Source organism: Pinus tabuliformis, chromosome 6 (assembly GCF_031772625.1).
Source record: "Pinus tabuliformis cultivar Carrire ecotype Pingquan chromosome 6, CPIR1, whole genome shotgun sequence".
NCBI classification, from domain to species: Eukaryota; Viridiplantae; Streptophyta; class Pinopsida; order Pinales; family Pinaceae; genus Pinus; species Pinus tabuliformis.
In genome coordinates, this window is record NC_142292.1 from 468,421,711 (window position 1) to 468,448,175 (window position 26,465).

A 26,465-nucleotide genomic window follows, 5' to 3' on the forward strand; every position below is an offset into this window, starting at 1 on the left:
AGGTTGAGATAGTACGCTGCTACTTATAGTGCTACAGTATGGATGACTGGAGTATACTTGTTTGATGTTGATTGGGCTAGTCAGTTTCATTTGTTGTTGAGTTTAGATAGAGTTTATCCTTTGGATCTATGATCAGTGTCTGAGTTTGTATTGCTGCCATTACTATTATTGTTGTTACTGTTGTATCACATGGTGCTGTTATTGATGTCTGAGTATATGCAGATGATGAAGAGTGATGTTGTAGTTTGTTGTTGTTAGGGCTTGACAGTGACATGTTTATGTATTGAGCGGAGTTGTTGAGACAGGGTTTGTGTTGCAAAAAGGTTTGATGGTTTTTTGTTGATAATGAGCCAAGAGACTTTGTGGATCCAATTTGAAAATGCATGAAGTCGAGGTCCATGCAATGATTTGAAAGTTGGTGCCTTCAAGGCAAGTGGAGGCTTGCTAGTTAGGGAGTGGAGGCTTGCTAGTTAGGGAGTAGTGGCTTCCTTTAGGTGGGTGCTTGAGAACAACTTGGGGTTTGGTGCCTCTAACAAATCGATGCCTGAGAATGTTGTAGGAAGTGGGTGCTTCCTTCAAATCAATGCTTGAAGCGAGTGGGTGCTCATTGATGATTGAGGTTGGTGCCTCACAAGTTGGTGCTTGCATACTGGTTGGTGCTAGTACATTGTAAAAGAAGATTGAATTAAGAAGAAAATGAAGACAAACGTTAGATGGTTTTTCTCATGGAAGGGTTTCCATCTAAGTTGCACGAAACGAGGAAATGGAAACGAGTTTCCGAAACGGGAAGCGATACGAAACGCGACCTCCCCAAATTTTGGAAACGGGGAAACGCGAATATATATAATAATATAATAATATAATATATATATATATATTAAAAATATTTAAAAGTTATTATTATATATATGTGCAATCATAAAGCATTAATGATACATTTACATTATATGATTATAATTTATTACATTTAAACATTAAGATTAAATTTACATCACATTTACTCATGAGTCATGAATGATCACATAATGAAAATAAAAATATAGGAAAATCCAAAATCAGCCTTTATTTATATTAGTATATGAGGCTGCAAGTACAATAAATACTATAAGGCTGCAAGAACTATAGAGACAAGTCACAAAAGACTAATCCTCATCATAACAATCCTCATCAAAAATAGAAGCAGCACAATGCTCAACAGTGGATGGTAGTGTTGAAGAAGATGATGCACCAATTCCACTTCCAGATTCGGCCTCAATATTCAGGGCAGCAAGAGAGAGATCCAAATCAGGATTTTCTGCATCCACATCCCATTCTTTAGAAGGACCACTGTTGTATTCTAGACCCCTACGAGATGCAAGGCGAAGGTTGGAGTGCACATAAACAAGATCCTCTACTTTCTGTGAGCCCAACCTATTGCGCTTCACAGAATGAATAAAACCATAAGTGCTCCAATTCCTTTCTGCTGATGAAGAGCTTGCCACTTGTGAAAGAATACGAATGGCAAGGTTTTGCAAATGTACACCATTTGCTCCATGACAAATCCACCACCTAACTGGATTCATGGTGCTTCTCTCCTCCAAAGCTGATATATCTGCATAATCATCTATTCCTGCAGCAAAACTGGAAAATTCCTCCTTTACCTCCCTATGTAGATGAGAAGGAAACATTCTCATAAGGGCTTTTTTCACCCTAGTAGCCACCTCTCTATCCTTATGGGGTGCCTTCCTCTTCCCATTGCTTTTAGCAATAAGCTCTTCATCATAAAATTTGGGGTTCAAAGCATGTGCTAAAGTGTGCAATGGTGTATTGAAATTGTTCCACCTATCAACAATGATTTTCTTGATCAAACCAGCAAAATGATCATCAACAAACAAAAGTTGTGGAGACTCCTGCGAAATGATTTCCATAGTTTTCTCAACCATGGAATCCATGCCATCATATACCTCTCCCAAGAAAGGTTGGCCAGTGTCAGCACTCCGGAGAAGCTCAAATGCAGGGGTTGTGAACTTTAGCAAGAAATCTACCTTGCTCCACCAATCCTCATCAAGGCACAATCTACGCACCATAGATCCCCGCTCTGAATCTGCTTGTCTCCACTCAATCCAAAGTTCACTCACCACCATAGAAACTAATGCATGCTTAACCTCAACAAGGCGGCGCAACATCACGAAGTTTGAGGCATATCTTGTCTCAGCAACTTTTAACAACTCCAATTTGGAGTACTCTCGAAATATGGCCTGAGACTGGTGGTGGTTGGTGATGAATTTGATAATCTCCCTTGCTTCTCCTGTGAGTTCCTTTATCCAGGAAACTTTGTTTTCGATCTCCTCTAAGATCAGATTCAGATTATGGACAATGCATGGTGTCCAAAAGATGTTGTCATACCTCCCCTCAATAATTAAACCTGCAGCTTGGCAAACTGGTGCATTATCCGTGATAACTTGCACCACCTTGTTAGGCCCTATTTGTTCAATAGCTTTTATAATAACATCAACAATGTACTGTGCATCTTTCACCTCTCTTGAGCAGTCTTCTGCCTTGAAATTTTTTTTTAAAAACAAATTAAAAAAAAATAAATTAAAAAACAACACATTACAACTGGGAAACGTGGCTTGTACGGCCTGAAACGCGTTTCCGGCCGTACTGCCACATTTCCGTTTCGGGAAACGTGGCAGTACGGCCGGAAACACGTTTCCAGGCCGTACCGTACGCGTTTCCCAGTTTCGTTTCTGTTTCCTGCCTGAAACGACCACTCCCCCCACGTTTCCTGCAACTTAGGTTTCCATCTAAAATTTGTGTGTCACGTGTATGCTTTTAATGGTTCTTTTGTATTGCTTTATGTTGTTATTTTCATAATTTGATGATGAATGGTGTAATGGTTAAAACTGGTAAAAATTGATTAATAAGCCTTGATACCCATTCACCCCCCCCCACCCGATATCAATTTTCATTGTTACACTTAAACTTGAAAGAGTGCGCATTAGCTTGCCACTTTTCTTTTGGTTGCTATAGAGCATTGAATGAACAAATTTTTTGGGGGAGAATATTGTGGGTGAATGGTTTTTTCCTTGGATGATAATTGGTGATTCAATGGTGCTTTTGTGAAAATTTATTGTAAGTGTTTTCTTCCATCTTGTTTTTGTTGTCAAATAAGGGTTTCAATGAAATTTTCACCAAAGTATTGTTGAATTTTTTATGGCTCTAACATCTCCTTGAAAGATTATCATCGAGTTTCTATCAAGGAACCTAGGTGTAGCTTCCTCCCATATTGTCTCGTATTTGATTGAAAGACGTCAGGGTTTGAGGAGTTGAGGAACCTAATTGTAGCTTATTCTTGGGTAACCTTGTTGAGAAACCATTAGCACTTGATTGAGAAAGGCACTAGTTCATTGTTGTGTCAATTCCATAAAAATAAAACCCTAATTTTATTTTTTATTTTTATATTTTTATTTTCTTTGTTCTCTTCTTTATGTTTGCTATCGTAAATTAGGGTTAGGTTATGACAAAATCTGCATTGTTCATTTTTATTCACCTTAGACCTTATGGTCCTAGAGTGAGAAATGCATTAAATTGGAAAAGTATAAATACTGTTTTTCATGCATTTTTGAACGACTCTAAGGTTTTTGTTGCTGTTTTATGTGTTTTCAATCGCTGAAAATTGTTGTAATCTATTTCTTAGTTCACTCATTAAATAGTCTTCATTTTCACTCGTCTATTATAATTTTTGGGCTATTTTTGTAATGCTGTTATAAATATTTGCATGCTGTAATTGAATTGATTAAACCCTAGTTTATAACAACAATTTGTAATTTATAGATAGCATGTATTTGAGAACCTATTTTAGGCTCTCTTTGACTTACAAAGCCCTCTAGATTTAGCCATAGGATCCTTTGGATGCTGTTATACTAAATATTTGCATGGTGTACTTGAGTTGATTAAACACTAGTTTATAACAACTTGTAATTTATAGATAGCATGTATTTGGTAGCCTATTTCAGCCTCTCTAGGACTTACTAAGCCATCTAGATTTAGACATAGGATCCTTTGGATTCGTTGTTCTAGAATTACATCATATCTCGCCCACAACCCTAATTATTGAACAATTATCCTTGGGTGTAGTTTATAGTAGAACCCTTAGGTGTATTTAGCCCTGGAAGTTGTCTTATCCCTGAGATTTGCTGGGTAAGGCTCCATTTTGGGGAGAGATATGGAGAGTATCAGACCATAGAATAGCAGGGGAACAATTGCTAAGGTGACAGTGGAGACCTATCCCATTGTTCCTCGTAATCTAGAGTGCTTAGTGAAGCTTTGCACTGAGGTGTTAGGTTTTTGCAATAATAGGCCCTATATCCCCATTGTACTTTTCTAGGCACTAATCTTGCTTTCCACCACCTTTTAAAACTTTATTCATGTTTTACAAATTTGGAAATTACGCAGAATATTATGTTTCAGAGTTGACTCAAAGTCTGGGGAGCCTATCGCTTTAGACTTAGTGTGTTTAAGGAAACTTCCATTGGTTGTTGGTTAACCATATTAAATTGAGGGAAAATGTTGCTTAGGTGACATTGGTAACCTTTTAGAGTTTCTCCTGAGGTTTCACTTGGTGGAGACTTTAGATCATAGGTAAGAGTACAAATGTTAATGCAAACAAAGGTGGTCAACACACCACACACTCTACGTCAGATGAGGCACCCTCAAGCATGGTCTAAACATTTTGAAGTAACCCCAAAAATTGAACACAAAGTGAAAGCCATATTCAACATAAATACGATGTGAATTTACATCAAGGCTAGAAGCAAAATGAAATGAGGAAGAAAGTGAGGACTTCCTTGCTGTGTCATTGATCATCAATAAGGGGGACCAAGGTGACTGAGGGGACCAAGGTGTATGATCATGGAGGAATTTGTAGAGAAGAGCAATGCATTTGATATTCCAATTATAAAATGAAATTCAGAGATTCACAGTCTCATGGAAGAGATTATTGCTTCCAAATTGAGCCTCATTAGATCAAGCCACATCGCTGTCTTTTTTTGCATGTGATTATGAATCTATTACTGAAATGTGATACTTTCCTTAACTAACTCTTAACCTTATGAGATTTAATCTGTAAATAACTGTTTAAATTGTAGCATCATATAGATTGAGATGTCAAATTCATATGACCTTTTAAATATCTGGATGACTGCTTTGAAAACCATGTACCTCTTTTGGAATGGTTAGACGTGCCATTTTGGTTGGCTAATGCCCATGCCACTTCTGTAAGAAACACCAATGCTATTTTTTGGCCTTAGACAAGTAAAGGTTGTAGAAGCACAGCTTCATGATATTGTTATCTCAAGTCTCTAAAATGTTCAAAGTTCTTGGCAGTTGAATTCTGTTTCCCACCATTAGATCAAGACTCAATGCCAAAGAACCAATAGAACATACAGAAGAATGGCGATCAGTCAATCACTGTGCTAACTTTCAACCTCCTTTTCAGAATCATACATAGTAATCAGTTTTCCCAAGGCATTCTTGATAACATTTAAGCATAAAATTTCCTTTGTTGCTGAAAAAATCCCTTTCATTTTTTTTTGAAATTCGATAGTCTTTCTATAGAATAAATGTCAATACAGTACAACAGTACAAGATGCTTGACTTTCACCTCCTCTCCTATAAATGGAGATCAAATATTGATACTATGTTTATAGTCTATTACATTAATTAAATATCCTGTGATAGATTCTGAAGCCATTATTTTTGAATGCCATGCTGGACTGAATTGGCATGCCTTGAATATTCCCAGCCACCATTGCATAAACATGTGCGGTGGCTTATTAATTGAATGCATTGGTTTTAATTTTTATTTATTTCTTGAATTAATGTTCAAAATAACTACACCTTGGAGCTTTATTAATAGATGATGCAACGAATTAGTCAGTTCCTGCTGCATAATAAATTCCTCATAAAGGACCCTGTCTTAGATTCCTGAACGTAAACTAGAAAGTTCAAGTTTTGCCAAGTAAGAAAATGAAATTTTGCCAAGCTATGTCTAGAGTAGAAAGCAGTTGGTATCATATTGAGGTTGGTGTCTCTTGTTATGATCAAATCGTAGCTCATGAGTCTTTTTTTCAGGTAATATTAAATCAGGAAAAGAAGAGCGTAACAACATTCTATCACCAGAGATGGATGCAGATTGGGCTAGGATAAATACACTTTATACCAGGTAAAATTAGCATTTATCCTCTTCCCCTAGCTTATTTACATTTGGTAATAAATTTTTGTGTATGAGAAAAGTCATTATCTAGAAAAGTTCAAAATCATCATCCTGATAGTTTGTATTCAGGGAATTTGTTTATGTTTTTATTTTGTCCACGTCCCTGGTTATTGTCTTTCTGCTTTATTTTAGGTAGCCTCGGCTGGAAATGCATGCCTTAATCCAAATTATTATATTAGCTATAGGCTTACTTTGCATACCTTGTGTTTCTATGCTAGAACCCAATATTGTATTTAATTTGCATTGCATATAAAATATAGGAGGAGAATAACCTAAAATTCTCAATTGTGCATGAATAACTTTCAGAAAGCTCAGGTTTTTTTAGCGCATGTTTTTTTAGTATGGAGCTATGTTGCATGAGTTTCCTGAATGTGAGAATGTTATGCACTCGACTTGTAAGAAACCCAAAATGCCAGAAATATGAAACTATATAGCCTGAAACGCAGAAATATCACATGAATTGAGACAAGCTGCAAAGATATTTTATTATTCAAAAGAAAAATACAATGTTCACTTGCCTCTTCGAGGGGGCAACCTCCAATAGAGCAGAGCTCGATTACAATAAAACTCGACGATTATTCCCTTGCTATCTAAGACTATTTATAGCTTTATGACATCCAAAACCCTGACTACTAGTGGTCCCTTGCATAATACGGGTTAACCACTTTATTTATTAAGTATGACCCGTTTTTTTCCCGGGGAGAAAATATTGTAATTCCATTAATTGTTGAAATTACGTGCTGTAGATGCCTTTGAGCATATGCAAACTGTGACCTTAGTCAACTGATTGTAGTTCAGAAAAGAAATAACTGAGTAGACCCTGTGGGGCCAAACATAACTATTTTTTAATTACATAACCAAAATGTCACCCAGACGGTGATGAGTTGTTCGGCAAATACCCAAAAACTGTTAATTACATATTTACAAAAAAGATACTGAGATCAAAAACCGCTGATAATTTAACTAGGGGCTTTCCCCCCTCCGAAGTTCCTGGTCTATGTATGGCCTGCAGAAATACTGGTAGCTTCTTTCCAGAGTGCGTTCAGTGATCAGCCATTCCCCTCGAGGATGATTCATTGCCTCTTTCGAAAGCCTGTCTGCACTTTCATTACGCTCCCTGTAGATGTGAGAGCAAGATATATGGTCAAAATGTGTTTTGAAAAAAACAATTTCATCCATAATAGATCTTAGAGAAAATGCATGGCATGTTGTTGCATTGTTAAACCAGTTTATTACATTCTTGGAGTCCCCAAAAATTTGTATGTATCTGCACTGTTTTAGTATAGCAAAGTAAATTAGGTGTCGAAGGGAAATCAGTTCAGCGAAGTTGTTTGTGCCTTCTCCAAGGTCCATGCAAATCTGAAAGTAGTGTGAGTCTGTGAGGTGTAAGAGAATGCCACCCCCGCAGCCCTGGGCTTGTGCAGCCCCATCAAAATATGCCCAGGGCCGAGTTTTGTCAATCTGTTCTGGGTAGATAGTTCTGGGTCTGCTAAAGTTTTCTTCTGCTGGGATTTCCACATACCCCGAGCAAATTTTGGGAATAATCAGGGTCCAGATAATAGGCTTGTCTTTGACGATGATACAGTTGCGACCTAACCAGATGTGCCAGAAGACCAGGAGTGGCAGATTTCTTAATTTTGTATCGCTTGCTTCACCCCACCAGCTGTCCCAAGCACAAGCAATATCAGTTCCATGCCAAGTTTGGTTTATGTTGAGTGATATCAGAACTTGTGTCAAGATCATCTTCATCTTAGGGCAGGTATGAAATAGGTGGTGAGTCGATTCCTCCTCCTGTTGACAAAGGACACACCATGAGGGACCAGTGTAGGCCCTCTTCCTTAAATTTGTTCCTGTAGGTGTTTTGTCTTCGAGAATGTTCCACATCAATAGTCTTGTGCGCAGGGGGGCTTTCAATTTCCAGATGAGTGGCCACTAGCTTTTCATTCTGTCCGGTTTGGTCTCTGCTAGAATGATGTCATAGCCATGCTTAGAGGAGTAATATCCCTTTTTGGAGTGACCCCATATCAACTCGTCCTCAACATCCTGTAGTCTGACATGGGTTTCAATGAGGGCTTGTTTATAATTGTTCCAAATTCTTTCCCAATGCCTCGGGATGTTCCAATCCACTCCAGAGAGCCAAGCTTGTGAAAGAAAAGTGGTATTGCGGTGATCTCCAAGATGCGAGATGTACTGTATGCCTAAATTGCTTAAGTGGGTGATCAACTCTGGTGGGAGTTGATATGAGTTCCCACTACCAGCCCAGGGGTCAATCCCGATGCGAACTGAGGCAACATTACCAATTTTCCAAATGAGCCCTCCATTGATGATGGGAAGAGTATTTAGTATAGCCCTCCAATTAACAGAGATTCCTTTTCTTCTCCAGGAGGGGCGCCTGATCCAATCCAAAATGGTATTTGGCCAGATATACTTATGGGAAACCATCTCTGACCAAAGACTCTTGTGTTTTAGTAATAGCCATCCCTGTTTTGCAGTCAACGCTTGTGCAAAGGCCGAGAGCTGCTTTAGACCCCAACCTCCCCATTTTTTGTGCATGGCAATTCTGCTCCACTTAATCTAGGCAAATGGCTTTCCCTCCTTCTACCCCTTCCAAAGGAAGTGACTGCACACTCTTTGTAATCTATTAAGTATCCCCATGGGTATCCATGCCAATTACATCCAAAAAACAGGGGTGGCTTCTAATACTGCTTTGATAAGAATCAGTGTTCCTGCCCTAGATAGGAAGCAATGACACCAAATATTGATTCTTTTTTCCACCTTAGTGATAAGCCAAATCCAATAAGCTATTTTATAGCTGTTTGGTTTGAGTCTAATTCCCAGGTACTTCAGGCCATTATGAAAATCCATGACTTGAAAGGAAAAATGCTGAAGCGAGAGTTGAGTTTCCTGCTGTGAGCACTCTGAGAAAGAGATAGAGGACTTGTCCCTGTTGATTTCCATCCCTGTAGCTTTACAGAAGAGTTTTAAAGACTCTTTCATGGACATAATGTCCTGTACACTTCCACTGAGGAAGATGAGTATGTCGTCCACAAAGAGGAGATGGGTCAAAATGAAATGTTCAGTAACCTTTAAACCCCTGAGGTTGCCCGATCACTTCTCCGAGTCTATCAATTTGCTCAGACCTTCCATCACCAGGAGGAAGAGAAGTGGGGATAGGGGACAACCCTATCTTAAACCCCTTTCCGCCTGAAAGGGATGGGAAGCAGACCCATTGATGAGAATTGCAAAGGAAACAGATGTAATACAACCCATAATCCAGCTTATGAACTCTAGTGGGAAGCCCAGATGTGTGAGGATCATTCTGAGGTATAACTAGCTAACTTTATCAAATGCTTTTGATAAGTCTATTTTGAGAGCCATCCCTTTAAGCTTTTTAAGTTTGATGGAGTGGAGGGCTTCCTGGGCCGAGCCAATGGCTTCATGTATATGGTGGTGATGAAGGAAAGCGAATTGTTCCTGAGAGATATGATCAGAAAGGATAAGCTTTATGCGATTGGCTATGATCTTGGCTATAATTTGTAGAGACAGTTGCAGAGTGAGATCGGGCGGAGTCATTGAAAGATGCAATGGAGTCGGATTTAGGAATGAGAGCGATGTGGGTGAAATTGAGGAGAGCATATATGCGGCCTAGGGTCCAGCTTTCCTCAATGACTGCAAGGAGATCCAGACCAATAATGTCCAGGAAGGCAATGTAAAATTCCATCGGCCAGCCATCCGGGCCTGGGCTTTTATCCCTCTTGAACCATTTTAGAGTGCTTTCTAGCTCCCCCAAGGATACAGGTTTGATGAGATCATCGATGCCCTCTGGATCCAAGTATCTAGGAAAGTGCCTAGCCAGATTAATGATTTCAGGAAGGGTAGGGGCAGAGGGGGCTTTGAACAGGCTCTTGAAATGGGTTGTTCCCAATCTGGAAAGCTGAGTGTGAGTAGTAGCCAGACCTTCCTGTTCCAAGGGCAACTGCCAGATGGTGTTGTTCGCCTTCCTTCCATTTGCATAATTATGGAAAAATTTTGTATTTCCGTCCCCAGCTTGCAGCCAAATAGCTCTACTTCTGAGCCTCCATAATTCTTCTTTTTCCAAGAGGATCTTCGATTTCTGAGATTCCAACTCCACCAGTTGGGCCTTAGAGTCATTGGATAGGAATCCAAGTCCTCGATCGTCAGTTAAGGAAGCTAGTTGGTCTTCAATGTCCACCAGGTTCCGCTCATCCCTCTCTTTTTTCCTTTTCGACCAGTCCACAGTAAGCTTTCTGAGATGATTCAGGTGCCCACAGAAATCAACAGCCATTCTTTGCTCCCTGAGGGGGGGCTGAGCTCGCCAGAAATCTGAGACTAATTTGATATACTCCGGATCTTTTAAGAAAACAGAGTTAAATTTGAAAGGGGCCTCGAGGCTTCTTGGATGGACCAGATACTTGAAGGTAAATGGGAGAATGGTCCGAGAATCCACCCGAGCCTACCCATTGTCTGTAGAGGGTGAGGGTTCGAAGGAGCTCTTCATGTATGAGGAATCTATCCAATCTTCTTTCGAGGGCCGCTTCTCCAGTCCGTCTATTATGCCAGGTGGGCAATTTCTTGTTCATAGGGATATCAATGAGCCCATGGAGATCCAAAAGGGTAGACATCTGGTCGGAGATAGGGTCGATCTGTGAGAGATGACCCCATGATTCCTCATTCCCAATGGAAAAATTTAAGTCACCTCCTATGATAGTATTGCCGGTGATCAGAGGGCTATCCAGGATGGAATGCCAGAAATCAAGTCGATTCTGGTTGGGGGCATAGATGTTAATGATGCGAATATTCTTGCCAAGGTCAGCAGCTAGGATATCCATGCCCAGAAAGCCTAAACCGCCCCAGGAAGAGATCACTTTAATGGATTTGGGATTAAAGCCCATGGCGAGCCCTCCAGATCTACCCATAGCGTCCATGCCTTGGAAATGCCAACCAGGGAGAAGAGAAAGAAGGGTTTTGGTAATCAGATCTGAAGGTCCAAGGGTTTCCTGGAGGAGAAGAATGTCACAAGGGGTGCGAGACAGAAGATGCTTAAGGGCCAGTTTCTTCTTGGGGCTGGCTAAACCCCTGCAATTGAAGGAGAGCCAAATCATTAGGGAACAGATGAATGGGGCTCAGGTGCTCTAAGTGCCCTTTCGATGGTGGACTGTCTACCTTGTGCAACATCAACCACTGCTGATTTGATGGCTTTTGCAATCTTTGAAGGTCTTCCTCTGTTAGGTTTAGCCTCAGTAGTTGGAGTGTGATTACCAAGACCAAGGAGGGGGATGGTGTGCAGAGGTTGAGAGCGAAGGTTGTATGAATGGGAGCCCGATGCAGAGGGAGGGGAGGATGGGGGGGGGGGGAATGGGGAGGGCCGGGGGAGTGATCGAGAATATGGGTGATGGAGGCCTAAAGCCACAATTTATGGGAGGCTAAGGGCAAGGTAAGGAATCTGTAAGAGATGCGGGGATATGCAAAGAAGTAAGAGCCTGTGAATGAATGAAATGATGAGTAGAGGAGCAAGGTGTAGAATCATTACCCGAAGTAGGTGCAGCACCCACCGCAGCCCTTGAGCGCGTCAGAGGAGGGGATGGAGATGGAATCCTCAGAGTATTTGCAGGCTGAGTCAAGGCTCCATTTGCGATCTTTGGTCCATGTTCAGATGGTAGCTCATCCATGTTTGGCTCTTCCGACAGATGGTGTTTCACACCTCTTGCAGCCTCCTGTGCCGATGAGGAGAGTAAAGGACAATCTTTGTACAAATGCCCTACCTTGTGGCATCTACGGCAGCAGAAAGGCACACCTTCGTAGTCCAGGTTCTGGTGGTGCAAGAAATGCCTCCAATGAAGGGTAATTTTCTCCTCCAGTCCCTCCTTGGTGTCAAGGTGAACTGGGATTCTAGCCATTGTCATAATACCTGTTTCTCAAAAGACTGGTCGTGTTCAAGATAAGTCCCCAAAGCATCGCCTATTCGCTTGAAAACCGGAGGGGTCCAAAATTGCATAGGGAGGCCAGGCAAACGAACCCAAATTGGCCCAACACCCATTTGTTCTTGCTCAGGGTCGAACAAGGGGTCCCATCGTTTGAGTAACACTGGAGCGAGCTCGATGTGCCAAAAGCGGGAGAGGATCCAATCTGTATACTCTTCTCTGTGGAACCGGAGGGCAAACCAGCCGTGGGCCAATACTCTGATAATGGGAAGTTCTTTGAGTAAGGACCCCCATATCTCCGAAGTCCAGAGGCGGAGGCATTCCACAGTGTAGTTCCTACCTCGTACATGCCCGACCAAAACCTTCTTAGCCGTATCTACTGCTTCAGCCATCAAGTTGTCCGCTCCAAGTGTAAGATTGATGTCTCTGTCCACCGCTTTTAGGCACCTTCTCTTAGAGGGTTTATCCGTGCGCCGTCCCGTGGGATGTTCCTTGAGTAAGCTCCTGCAACTCTGGTTGACCGTATGGGGGGTGGATGGAGTGGATTTGGGGTGAGGAATAGTGGAACTGAAGCACCCAGACCGAATAGGAGTATTAGGGTTAGAGTTGTAGGGGGCAAGGGTTGCACCAGAGATCGCCGGGTTGGGATGAGAGGAGGGGCCAGGCTGTGAATGAGAGCATGAGGGTGCGTTCAGGGGCGTGGAGAGCGGAATGATCTGAGGGGAGTCGAAAGTCGGTGAAGGTTGTAGACAAGTGCCTAGTAAGTTGAGGGTTGCAGGGGATAATGGAGGGCAATCCAAGCCAGGCAGGTCGTCAATGTGAACATCAGGCACAGGGTGCAAAATAGAGCTGGGGTGTAAAAGCACGGACTGTGCATCTGTCAGCGGGGAATCTTCGCAGCCAGGGGACCATAGCCCTTTCCAGGTCGTTGATGAGCCCATATGATTTGGTCGGGGTTGGGGTCCGCCTCGTAGTCCACGACATCCTCCGAATCCATCGGGAAGCTGCAGTTACGGTTGGCGAACAGCGGTAGTCGGGAGGCAAAGAAAAATGGGCGTAGGATTCCTTAACTGCTCAGTAACACTATAAAACCTTATGCATTAACCGTAACGGAGGGGTAAATCCTAGGTCAATGGGAGTAGTAACTCAGGGAGACAAGGTAAGGTTATGTAAAATGGTCAGACCTCGAGGTGTAGGCACTCGAGGCCTCCATGGAAGCCGCAGCAGACAAGCTGTGCATCCGCCTCCATTTTTCGCCTTCTCTCTCCTTGAATGATTAAGTATGACCCGTTTATAATTAATTGTGGTTCATTTTCTGTAATGCGGGTCAACCACTTACAATTAATATTAATGCGGATAACCGCTTACGGGCTTTATTGACTCAACTAACTAACTATGACTCTGACTAGACACCTTGGGCTTGTTGAAATATGTAACTAGGTTCGGTCTTCATAATGAGATGTGTAATCATGATTTTATGTAATTGATGTAAAGAAAAATAAAATTATTTATGTTATGCTCAAGGAATTTTATTTTTATAGTTGAAGATCCCATTGCGAGCTTTTAGGATTGGTCATAAAGTCAATTGAGTCATTGTCATGTATTGAAGACCCATTTGGGCATGTTACATATTGTAAAAGAAAATTTATTTGAGTCATAAATCCTCCAAGACCTTGTCAGAAGTACTCCATCAAGTCGGCCTTCAAAAGGAAATGGAGATCATTCTAGAAGAGGATGTTGGCCTACACACTAGCTCAAGTTGGCTTATTTTGCATGGACAAACTACTATATAAAGGAGGACTCGACCTCACTTGATGAACATCCATCTAAGCATATGAAATTCAAGAAAAAGTGCGATAAAACACTAGAAGGAAGCCTCATATGCGGCGGAAGGAAAGGGAAGGAAAGCAAAGAGTTTTTGGCATTGTTTTGGGTCATCTTCCTTGCATGTGTGACAAAGATTAGGGTTTGTGCAGGAGGGTTACTTCAAACCTTAAAGAAGCCAAGAAGAAGGCCACCAAACCAGTGTTCTTGCTAATCTAGCCGAAATCACCAAAAGAAGTCTACAAGTCAAGCAAAGAAGGAAAGTATCTCCAAACTCTTCCAATCAGCGCACACATGTGAAATTGCAGATTTTATGGTAGATCGAGAATGGTAGGACTGTGGAAAAGGGCTGAAATTTCAGAGAAGCCGAGATTAGGAGTACACAAGTTAGTTTGACTAGTGTTGACTTGGGCAAGAAGGAGAAGCTGTGAAAAAGGTCTTGTGACTTGGCCTTGGAGAGGTTGTTAGGTCAAGGGTCTTGGTCTTGGAATTTATCACTTGAAGATTCTATAAGAAGAAGAATTTGTTTGGGTTTTCCTCTCAATTTGGAGAGGTTTTGGCACTGGCTAATCGCCTACATCTTGTGTCCCTTATCTCGTTGTTCATATTTTGTTAGCTGTCTGATGAAAAGAACACTATAATAATCAAGCTAAATAAGAACCTAATCAAAAGAAGTAGAAAGTATTCACAAGCAGTTATCATTTCTAGAGAAATCACCTCTTGTCTTTGCCCTAGATTTCTCAACATGGTATCAGAGCTAAGGTAACAATTCAAGGAAGGGAAGCTCAACAAAGGACACAAGCTCTCAAAGATCAAGGTTCTAGAAGGATATCAAGGGCATCAAAGAATCAAGAAGATCCTCTCATCTCGAAGGCATTTTGAAGTTAAAGGCTACATTATCATCTTGAAGGAAGTATCAAAACCCTAGATCTATCAAAGAAGAATTCAACAAAGCATTTTTGGGATCCTCGCTCAAATCATCATCTCAAGGAAGGAGACCTCAAAAGACCCTAACTCTACTTGAATTGAAGAAATCATCAAATCAAAGCATCTTGAAGTATACTCATCCAAGAGAAGCAAGAAGAAAGGAGTTGTTGGCATCATCAAAGGACTCAAGGTGATCTCCCTCTCTTTGAAGTCTAGGATCACTTGTGAAGAAAACCATCTTCATCAAGAAGAAGTTTTCTATTACCTATATCATCATCAAATTCAAAAACGCTGCAGGTTGAAGGAGCATCTTCACAAGTAAGTACATTTATGTCTAGTTCTGAATCTATCAAAATGTCTTTTTGCAAGGAAAGCAACAAATTGGTTGGGGTTTCAAACTTTCTTGCATGGAAGAAAAGGATAGATCTAAACCTCATAGAAAATGAGGTCATTAAACATGTTAAGGGCGCAATCACCAAACCTCCAAAGGAAGATGCTCAAGCACTTGCAAGGTATATGAAAGGGGAAATAAGGGCTCAAAGGATTCTCATAGAATCCATCAAGGATCCCCTCATTCCCTATGTATCTAAACTTGAAACATCAAAATAAATATATGACAAACTTGTAGAGTTGTTTTCTGTAAGCACTGCAGGAGAAGTAATCTATTTAAGATAAGAACTCTATAATTTGAAGATATCAAAAGAAGAAGGAATAGTCTCATACGTTATGAGAATATCTAAAATAAGGGACCAATTACAAGATCTGGGAGAAATAATGTCTGACAAAGAGATGACTACCGTATTACTAAATGCACTACCAAAGGAATGTGGTAACTTTACATCAAGCATTTACGGGAAGAAGGAAGCTACTCCATTCAAAGATCTATGTTCACTATGTAAAATTGAAGAAACTAGGTTGAAGGAAAAATCTAATATAGGATCAAATGTTCAAACTCAAGCATATGATACTATGGCAAAGAGAAAAGGGAAGTTTGGGAAATTTGGTCCTTAGAAACGAAGGAAGAATATGGCAAAGGTTCAATGCTATGGATGTCAAGAATATGGGCACTACAAGAGAGATTGTCCTAATCTCAAGAAGGACAACAACAAAAGAGGAAGGGAAGAAGCCCATATGAATGAAGAAGTGGAAGAAGTTGAAAAGAAGAAAACCAAAAAGGAGGAAGTAAAAGATCTCTACTATGATTGAGATAGTCTTCCTCACCTAGCTCTTTTCAAGTTTATATTTCAAATTTTTCTGTTGTAAAATATAACTATCATGGTAGGAATCATCAGAAGCATGCTATGATGCATCATGTTAGGAGATGGCATCATAGAAGCGTACGATTGAAAGCAAGATCTCGTGACATCATCATAAAGAAGCATGAAAGATAGCTGAAATAAAAGTTTGTGGCTGTCACCTATAGAAGGATGTAGCTCCTGGTAACTTCATTAGAAGCATAAGTAGTACTTATGGGAAAAATAAAGTCATCTAGTATAGAGCTTATCATACATCATTCAAAAGGAGCATTTAGATGAGGATGATCAGGATCCTCCATTGGAATCTTCATTGGAAGGTTCACCTACTGAAGAAACAAGTGTCTCGCCGAGAATTCCAACTTGTATGGGATTCATGGGATGATGGTATGATGTTCAAAGAAGTGAAGCAAGTCAAGGGATTGAAGTTATTTCAATCAAGGAAGCTACCGAAGGAAGTCTAGATGATCAAAAGGGAAAATATGAGGTATGTATGCTTGTATTTTGATAAAATTGAGTCATGTCATATAGTTGCAGATAGTATGGATAGTTGCTCTACTTCATGAGCATGATCAAAAGAAATGGATCTCCTCCTTTGGAAGGATGCATGAAGGCATGAGTCACATATTGTCTAAGATGAAATCAACATAACAAGTCTTCATATAGAATATGAGGAGGTTGACAAAAACAAAGGAACTATGGTTGGAAGTTCCTAGGATGAAATATGTTAAGGAAGGAAAGATTGTGAAAAAATATAGCTACGAGGAAGGTAATCAACGTCCAAGAACTAAAAGTTTTGACTCTGATATCTCCATGGGAAAGATATGAAGATTTTGGTAAAGTTTGGAAAATCAAAGAGACCCTTGACATTGTATATTTGTTGGAGATGTGTCAATGTTGGATGTTGATGCAAACAAGAAGATGTCATGTTGAAAGACCATAACCAAGGTAATCTTGATTTAATAATTCATTTTCTATTTATGAACAATATCTGGATGGGCTAATGCAGGGATGCCAAGGGAAGAGATATCATCTACAACTGATACACATGTGGTAGGATGAAAGATCCTGAAGGAAACATGACATCAAGAAGGTATCATGGCATGAAGGAAGGCCAAATATGGAATAATGGATCACTTTCCGATGAAAAGAAAGATGACATGACTAATGAACGAAAGTGATGGATGGTTTGTGCCCTATAAGAAGTCCCAAAGGATGTAGGATCCATAATATAGAAGAAATTCATGACATTAAAGGAAGGAGTCCTACAAGCAATTGTTTGTCCAATGATCTCCACCTAAGAAGAGCTACTAGAAGCAAGTCCCTGGTCAAGAGGGAGTTTGGTCAAGTCCCTGATTAAGAGGGAGCTTGGATACATTCCTTTTATGGGAATGGGTACATTCCTTCAATGGAATGGGTCTATCCTCCCTAGTTGAGAGGGAGAGATAGACACATCATTCTTGTCTTCACTTGGGAAGATAGGATGGAAGATTGTGTAAGCATCGGACATCCGATACTCTTTGAGGATGTGTTAGGGAATCCAAGATAAGAGTAGTTGTAGAGGACCGATATTCTTTGAGGATTGGGAATCCAAGGTAAGAGTAGTGCTAGTGGAACATACTCTGAGAGAACCCGTGTGGGGTATGTTCCGAGAGAGACAATGGTGAGGGTGTCTATAAATCATTGCTCTCACTAGCATTGTGTTCTAATCTTGTGGAGAGATAGAGCGGTTAGTCAAGGCGCTGCTATGTGACAATGCTGGATGATATGATGCTAAACAGATGGGTTACCAATCCGACTCTTCTTATGAGAATTCTTCAGATTGAGAATGTCCAAGTACCTTGTATGGATTATGAATACCTCCCTAGTTAAGAGGGAGTGTTGAAATATGTAACTAGGTTCAGTATTCATAATGACGTGTAATCATGATTTTATGTAATTGATATAAAGAAAAAATAAAATTATTTATGTTATACTTTAGTCATGGGTTTCATGCTCAAGGAATTTTATTTTTATAGTTGAAGATCCCATTCTGAGCTTTTAGGATTGGTCATAAAATCAATTGAGTCATTGTCATGTATTGAAGACCCATTTGGGCATGTTAAATATTGTAAAAGAAATTTTATTTGAGTAATAAATCCTGCAAGACCTTGTCACAAGTACTCCATGAAATGGAGATGATTCTAGAAGAGGATGTCGGCCTACACACTAGCACAAGTCGACTTATTTTGCATGGCCAAACTACTATATAAAGGAGGAATCGACCTCACTTGATGAGCATCCATCCAAGCATCTATAATTCAAGAAAAAGTGCGAGAAACACTAGAAGGAAGCCTCATATCTGGTGAAAGGAAAGGAAAGGAAAGCGATAAGTTTTTGGCACTGTTTTGGGTCATCTTCTTCTCACATGTGAGAGAGATTAGGGTTTTTGTAGGAGGGTTACCTCAGTCCTCGAACACGCCAAGAAGAAGGTCACCAAACCAACATTCTTGCTAACCGAAATCACCAAAAGAAGTCTACAAGTCAAGCAAAGAAGGAAAGTATCGCCAAACTCTTCCAATCAACACACATGTGTGAAATTGTAGAAGTTTCTGGCAGGCCAAGAATTACAAGATTGTAGCAAAGGGCCGAAATTTCAGAGAAGCCGAGATTAGGAGTACAAGAAGTCAGTTTGACTAGTGTTGACTTGGGCAAGAAGGAGAAGCTGTGTAAAAGATCTTGTGACTTGGCCTTGGAGAGGTTGTAAGGTAAAGGGTCTTGGTCTTGGAATTCATCACTTGAAGATTCTATAAGAAGAAGAGTTCATTTGGGTTCTCCTCCCAATTTGGAGAGGTTTTGGCCATGGCTGATCACCTACATCTTGTTTCCCTTGTCTCATTGTTGTTCATATTTTGATCTCTATTTGATGAAAAGAACACTATAATAATCAAGCTAAATAAGAACCTAATCAAAAGAAGTAGAAATTGAAAGTATTCATAAGCAATTATCATTTCTAGAGAAATCACCTCTTGTCTTTGCCCTAGATTTCTCAACAGGGCTTATTACATAAATAAAAGGGTTAGGGTTAGACCCTAACATGCCCTCCCCATCAAAAGTAGCTTTGTCCTCAAGGTTGAAGCTGCGGAAACTGTTGAAGAATAGTGGCTTGTTCCCATGTCGCATCTTCTGAAGAGGTGTCTTACCACTTGATGAGGATTTCTTGTTAAAATCTAAAAGTTCTATGTAGAAGTTTAAAAATTCTTTGCAGAAACTTGAGAGTTCTATGTAGAAAACTGGATGTACTTGCAGAAAATTGAATGTACTTTGCAGAAAACTGAATGGAACTGAATGTACTTAGCAAAAAGCTGAATGTACTTTGTAGAAAATTGAATGTACTTTGGAGAAAGTTGAATGCAATTTGTAGAAAGCTTAATCTACTTTGCTAAAAACCGAATGTACTTTGCTAAAAACTGAATGTACTTTGTAGAAAATTGAATGTTCTATGCCGTTACAATTACTTTGTAGAAAATTGAAGGAGAAGCTGTGCAAAAGATCTTGTGACTTGGCCTTGGAGAGGTTGTAAGGTAAAGGGTCTTGGTCTTGGAATTCATCACTTGAAGATTCTATAAGAAGAAGAATTCATTTGGGTTCTCCTCCCAATTTGGAGAGGTTTTGGCCATGGCTGATCACCTACATCTTGTTTCCCTTGTCTCATTGTTGTTCATATTTTGATCTCTGTTTGATGAAAAGAACACTATAATAATCAAGCTAAATAAGAACCTAATCGAAAGAAGTAGAAACTAAAAGTATTCATAAGCAATTATCATTTCTAGAGAAATCACCTCTTGTCTTTGCCCTAGATTTCTCAACAGGGCTTATTACATAAATAAAAGGGTTAGGGTTAGACCCTAACATGCCCTCCCCATCAAAAGTAGCTTTGTCCTCAAGGTTGAAGCTACGGAAACTGTTGAAGAATAGTGGCTTGTTCCCATGTCGCATCTTCTGGAGAGGTGTCTTACCACTTGATGAGGATTTCTTGTTAAAATCTAAAAGTTCTATGCAGAAGTTTAAAAATTCTTTGCAGAAACTTGAGAGTTCTATGTAGAAAACTGGATGTACTTGCAGAAAATTGAATGTACTTTGCAGAAAACTGAATGGAATTGAATGTACTTAGCAAAAAGCTGAATGTACTTTGTAGAAAATTGAATGTACTTTGGAGAAAGTTGAATGCAATTTGCAGAAAGCTTAATGTACTTTGCTAAAAATTGAATGTACTTTGCTAAAAACTGAATGTACTTTGTAGAAAATTGAATGTTCTATGCTGTTACAATTACTTAAAATGCAAATTTCTTCTTCACAACTTTTTAGATCAACAATTGTAGATAGAACATAAACTTAAGGATCATATGAAGACAACAAAGTGCAAATATGAGACATTGAGAGTTAGGTCCTGTTACCCACCACATGTGGGTAGTGTATATAGGAGAATGCTTTTCTCCTAGATGGTCCTCAACCGACAACCAACAGCCCCTTGCAGCCACCAGATAGCTCGATGTGCCATTATCTTTGACACCTGAGCCAACCATGTGGTCCCTCACCCACTTGTTATGATTGTATGTTTGAAGGTGGGCCTTCCGACCCCAAAGGTATTTGCTTTTCACTGGTATAGTTGGGTAATTTTCCATATTTGTCATGGGAAATTTGGGGTATAGATTGGTGGGGGATTTGGCGAAAAGAGTGGGTTAGGTCTGTACTCTTATCTCCACTGCCCGATTTCGTGGTTAGCCTTGTATCCTAGTCCCTTGGGATATCCTTTATTGGCTACTAGCTTTAGGGTTGGGACTACTTGGAAAATATTGAAGTTGGTTGCGTGGTCCTGCTTCCCGACACCACATACATCACCCTCTTCCACTCATTTTAGCCCTATTCATCTCTTTTCCAATCTGGGCCCACATGTGTCCACTAGGTCCACATAGTGTTAGCCTCTCCCCCCCCTTGTCCACACCTTGGGTCAGGTTTGGAATGATGCTCGAAGATTGATGCAGCTTAAAAGAAAAGAAAATGCATAATTTGGCCACTCTCAACAGGAAATGTATCACAAAATGCAAAAGATGGCTAGGACATACAAATTTAGCACGTGGGCAAAAGCCAAACATGAGCTCTACCCCTTATCAATGGCCATCACCTGGGTTCCTATGGGCCCTAGATGAGCCCCTCCATCATTAAGGAACCCATTATGGTCCCAAGTCTTGGTGGGCAATGAACCACCCCACCTTAAGGGGGTATCCATTGCCATATACTACACATTATGCTCTCATTCCCTGGAGCCCCGAATAGTTATGAAGAAAAATCCATTAGAGGCAAAAGGCATATGAAGAAGGGTGGAAAAAAAAAGGCCAGGGTAACTCATGTACCACAATTTGCTCCCTCTTACACTCACATACCCATGTATGGGCTTCCCTTATTATAGCTACCCTTGTACCATGACATGTGCTTTGGATGAATCTTTGATCCTCACTCTGTTCTATTACTATATCATTTTCCACCTGCCACTTGAGGGATGTACCATGGACATGTCACCCCCTTTAAAGGTTGAAATCGCCTAATAGGGTCCTTGATTAGCCCCTTATTGAGCTTGGAGACACCTGTACATGCCAAAGCCCCATATGGAAGGGCATGCCACCATGAAGTGCCCCATTGATTCCATGACTTGTAAGATTTTTTACTTGATTATTCTAATGATCTGTTGTATTTGAGGGCAAGGGGACACATTGGATCTTATGCAAGATTGTAGGTGGGTCTCGATATTGGGCTTGGTCACCCTATCCGGGGTCTTAGCCCTCCAAAGGGACACATTGGCACTTGTAGGGTGAGCGTTGAGAGCCATGGGCCTCCACCTTAGCAGAGACTACTTCATGAATCCCCAACACCACTCATTGATTGCTCGTGTTCCACCTTTTGGATGAGGATGATGCACTTGGTTCACCATGCCCAACCGGCTCCACACATGCACCAAACACTTTGCAGATTTTCCAAGGTCTAGAGGATGTCTCCTGCTATAGAGGGAGAGATTATGTCATCATCCTATCCCTTACAGATGGTCTACATGCATTTCTGATCCACTTGGAGACCCATGAGGAGGTTCTTGCTTGGCAAATGAGGGGCCAACCCCTTGTCCACTATGTTTGGAGTCCAGTTTTACATCACAACACCCCTAGGACTTCATTAGGCCTCCTCAAAGGCCCAATGACTCACTATATTGATCATTCTACCCTCTTGAGAGGCTTATTCTTGTTTTATTGAGTTATTTTGGTGGGCTTGTCACCAAAAGTATTGTTATTATGCACATTATTTGATTTTAGGGGCATTATTATTCCAAATTAGGCCATTCGAATCCCTTAGAGGATTGTATAAATAGAAGTGAGATGATTCATTTTCATGATCATCACTTGGATTAGATTAGTATCTCTTGAGATGTTTTTGCACTTTTGTTAAGTGAACTTTATGGAGCTTTCTTGATGCACTATGATGTTTGGATTTTCGCTATTGTCTTTGGAGCTTCTTTCTAATGCACAAATTTGATGAATGAATATACTCTCTCTCTCATGTAAGTCGAATTTTGATGCTATTCTTGTTAATTTACTAGTTTACTGCTTGTTATTGTTATCATTATTCATGTATGGCTTAAAGTAAATGCAAAATTCTTTTCGGAACCTTGAATAAGTGATTTAATGCATGCATTGTACTTGAAGAGAGTGGGTGAATGTTTCTAGAGGCACCTCTTAGGATGAAAGACCTCGAAACTTTATCTCTTTGACAAATTTGAAGTATAAATCCCTATTAATTTAGTTGTTGCCCTTGGAGAGGCTAGCAAAGATCAATTATGGCTCCTTAGCACACAAAAATTCTCGATCTATGCGTATCTTGACTCCATTAAGCTCAAGCCCAATAGGGCATAGATCCTCGTATCCCTTTGGTGGTCAAATTTCCTTCTCTTTTCTTTACTTTTCTCGATTCTAGGCCTAACCCCAGAAAGTCTCCTAGGGCATCAAATGAAATCTTTTGTAGCCATCCAAACACCTTTAAAATGGGTCCACAACTGCGCTGGGGTCTTCTTAAGGGGTCCTCGAAATTTGAGCACAATCAGACGATGGAATCCTGAGATATCAAAAGCCCTGGCTTGAGAATCATTTCTCTGTCTAGGCTGATTTTGGGTTAGTGTCTTCACTTGGATTATTGCGTTCAAATTTCAAAAGAAAATTAGTTCTTTGATTCTATTCTCTACCCTAATTAGGTCAAGTCCCTCTTTGGTTGATCAACTCCAGACCCTTGACTTAGTTTGGATCCATCTGGTTTCTTTATGGTCCCGTAACTTTATAACTCAAATTCCACAAGGACTACATAGAATCCATTTGTCCATAAGTATCCTTAAGTCTAGGAAGCCCCTTGTCAACCCTAGGCCAAGGTATCCTCATAGCCCTTCTTAGAGAGCCCATCACCTTGCTTCTCAAGCAAGCAATTTAATTGAGTCTCTCTTGTGAATAGGCTTTAGGAATCACTCCTTATCCAATCATTGATTCATTCATCATTGTGATTCCTCTTATACCAGGTCTCTTCCCATCGGTGAAACCCTGTTAAGAGCAGGGTGCCTTAGCTAAGGTGACATTGGGATATTGATCCATTTTTTCCCATTGACCTAGTAATTGCTCTATAGGATCCCCTCCTAGCACCCCTGCTAGTTTGAGTGGCAATAGGTCCAATGACCAGGGAAAAACCCACAAGGGGAAAACCCATGTGATTATTCTTTTATTAGATTTCTTCAATTGTAGTAGAGTACAAAGAGAGAGATAGAATGAGAATGAATAAAGCCACGAATGTTTGATCAACTTGCAGCTGAAGTGCTTTTGCTCTTTGCTTGAAGATCTCCTCATTCTTTTGATTAGATCTTGTCCTTCACACTTGCTCTAGCTCTTCCCTTTCTCTTACTCTTCACTTGCTCTCACACTTCTCTTGCACACACTCAACACTAGCTCTCGTTCTTCACAATGAACATGCTACTCTCAACTCTCACTTGCTTTTGCTTAAATAGATGATAAAGGAGAGGAGTTACAAAATGAATTCATGCCTTGAGCCAACAATAGGAGAATTGAATTCCATGAGGGAGGATTTACTTGAGAAGAAGTGTAACTCATCCCAAGAATAGAGAGAGAGGTACACACGTATTGAGGAGTTTCAATTCGAATTAGGGAGAGAGAGAGTTACACTTAGACATGAGATAATATTTGGTGAAAGTTACAAATTGAATTGAATGAGGGAGTTACAAGTGCATTTAATGAAGAGTGTTGAGAAATCTAGGGCAAATATATTAAGTGATTTCTCTTTAATTAGTAACTGCTTGTGAGAGCTTTTTACTTCTTTAGATTAGGATCTTCCTTTACTTATATTATTAGTCTTCTTCTTCATCAAACAACTAACAATGCATGAACATAAATAGACAAGAGACATAGAATGTAGGCTATCAGCCAGGGCCAAAACCTTTCACTCTTTATGAGGAAAATCCGCAAAAATTCTTCTTATAAAGATTCCAATTGACATATACCAAGACCACGACCCTTCACCTTTTTGCCACTCCAAGACCAAGACACAAATTCTTTGGGCAATCAACCTTTTACTCCTTTCCTCTTCTCGATTCCTCTTCCACTTCGACCTTCTTAGCATCGAGACACTATCACCACCAAGATCTTCTTACTATGGTAGTACTGAGATCTTATTCACTATGGTAGCACAAAGATCATTTTTCTGTGGTAGCACCGAAATCCTCACTATAGTAGCTCTGTACCCCTATCAGTGTGATAGCACCAAACTTATTTGTTGTGGAGGCATTGAGATATAGCACTGAAGCATTTACTGTGATATATCATCGAAGTTATGCCTTCTTGATCTTCACTGTAATCTTCTTTCTATCTCAGAAAATTATGCAGAGAATATCCCTGTGATCTATCCGAACTTCACTCTGAAATTCTTTCTGCAATAAGGTCGAGTTTTTGTACCCTTATCCGAGCTCTTTCACTGAATTTTGTCTCTGCAATTGTCATCCAAATTTCAGAGGTGATCGAATTGTTTGACTGTGGAATAGGCCGAGCTGCCTATTTATAGTAGTTTGTCCATGTATATTAGTCGACATGACCATATGAAGAGTTGTGTCTCCAATTTAGGTGAGTTGACATGAGTTCTACATTTCATATTGAAGCCGACTTGAAGAAGGATAACTTGTGCTTGTTTTGGAGGGCTACTTGACAATCCTATTCATTGATAATATGATATACATTTGTAACATGCCCAAGAAAGGTTCTTCATACATGGCATTGAATCTCTTTGACTTTTATGACTAGATGACAAATCCTAAAGGCTCACAATGGGAGCCATCTAAAAATAAAATTCCTTGCTCATGAAACCCATGAGGCAAGCATTACAATAATAATTTTATTTTTCTTCTTTACATCATTTACATAAAATCACAATTACACATGTCATTATGAAGACCGAACCTAGTTACAATTCAAATTAGGGAGAGAGAGAGTTACACTTAGACATGAGAGAATATTTGGTGAGAGCTACAAATTGAATTTAATGAGGGAGTTACAAGTACATTTAATGAGGAGGAGTTACTCTTTTTCCATAGATTGAATTAGTGAGAGAGGGTTACATTCTCTTAAGTGTGGAGTTACTATTTTATTCCAAGAGAGAGGTTCAATTTGCCATGTAAGAGATTCTCAATTTAATTTACTTATTTCATGGGAGAATTCGTTTTTATTAATGCATTAAAGGTGAATGACCTTAGACTATTTAATAAATAATAGTATAATAATACTAGTAAGAATAAAAATATTAATTCTTGACTTGTATAATTGTGATTGATTTTATTTTAAAGTGGATTCCATATGTCAAGATCATCCTTGCTCATTTAGACATGAATTTCTATTTTTGGAAAATCACTTCCAAATTGAGATGTGACTTGCTATTTTTGGAAAGGCATATTAGAATTATTAGAATTTGTGAAGCCTTTTTACAAGTTATCTTAGCTTGATCTTCTTCTTATTATTAGTATGTGTGTTTCATCAAACTGCTACTAAAACATAAAGTCAAGAACACAAATGTTGGCTCTCTGCCAGGGCCAAAAACTCTCCTCTTGAGAGGAAATCCTTTCGGTAAGTTTTCTCTTATTGAAGCTTCTTATTGATCACTACCAAACCCTAGACCCTTGACTAGGATGTCCTCCAAGCA

The 26,465-nt window shown here is 39.9% G+C and overlaps 1 protein-coding gene across 1 annotated transcript in view; it reads left to right on the top strand.

Moving 5' to 3' along the window:
* LOC149259351 (uncharacterized) overlaps positions 1 to 26,465 on the top strand; it is a 254,630-nt gene that overhangs the window by 187,140 nt on the left and 41,025 nt on the right. Inside the window, exon 9 of the mRNA XM_089418159.1 lies at positions 6,115 to 6,205. Coding sequence (XP_089274285.1) covers positions 6,115 to 6,205 — 91 coding nt within the window. The remainder of the gene's footprint in view (positions 1 to 6,114; positions 6,206 to 26,465) is intronic.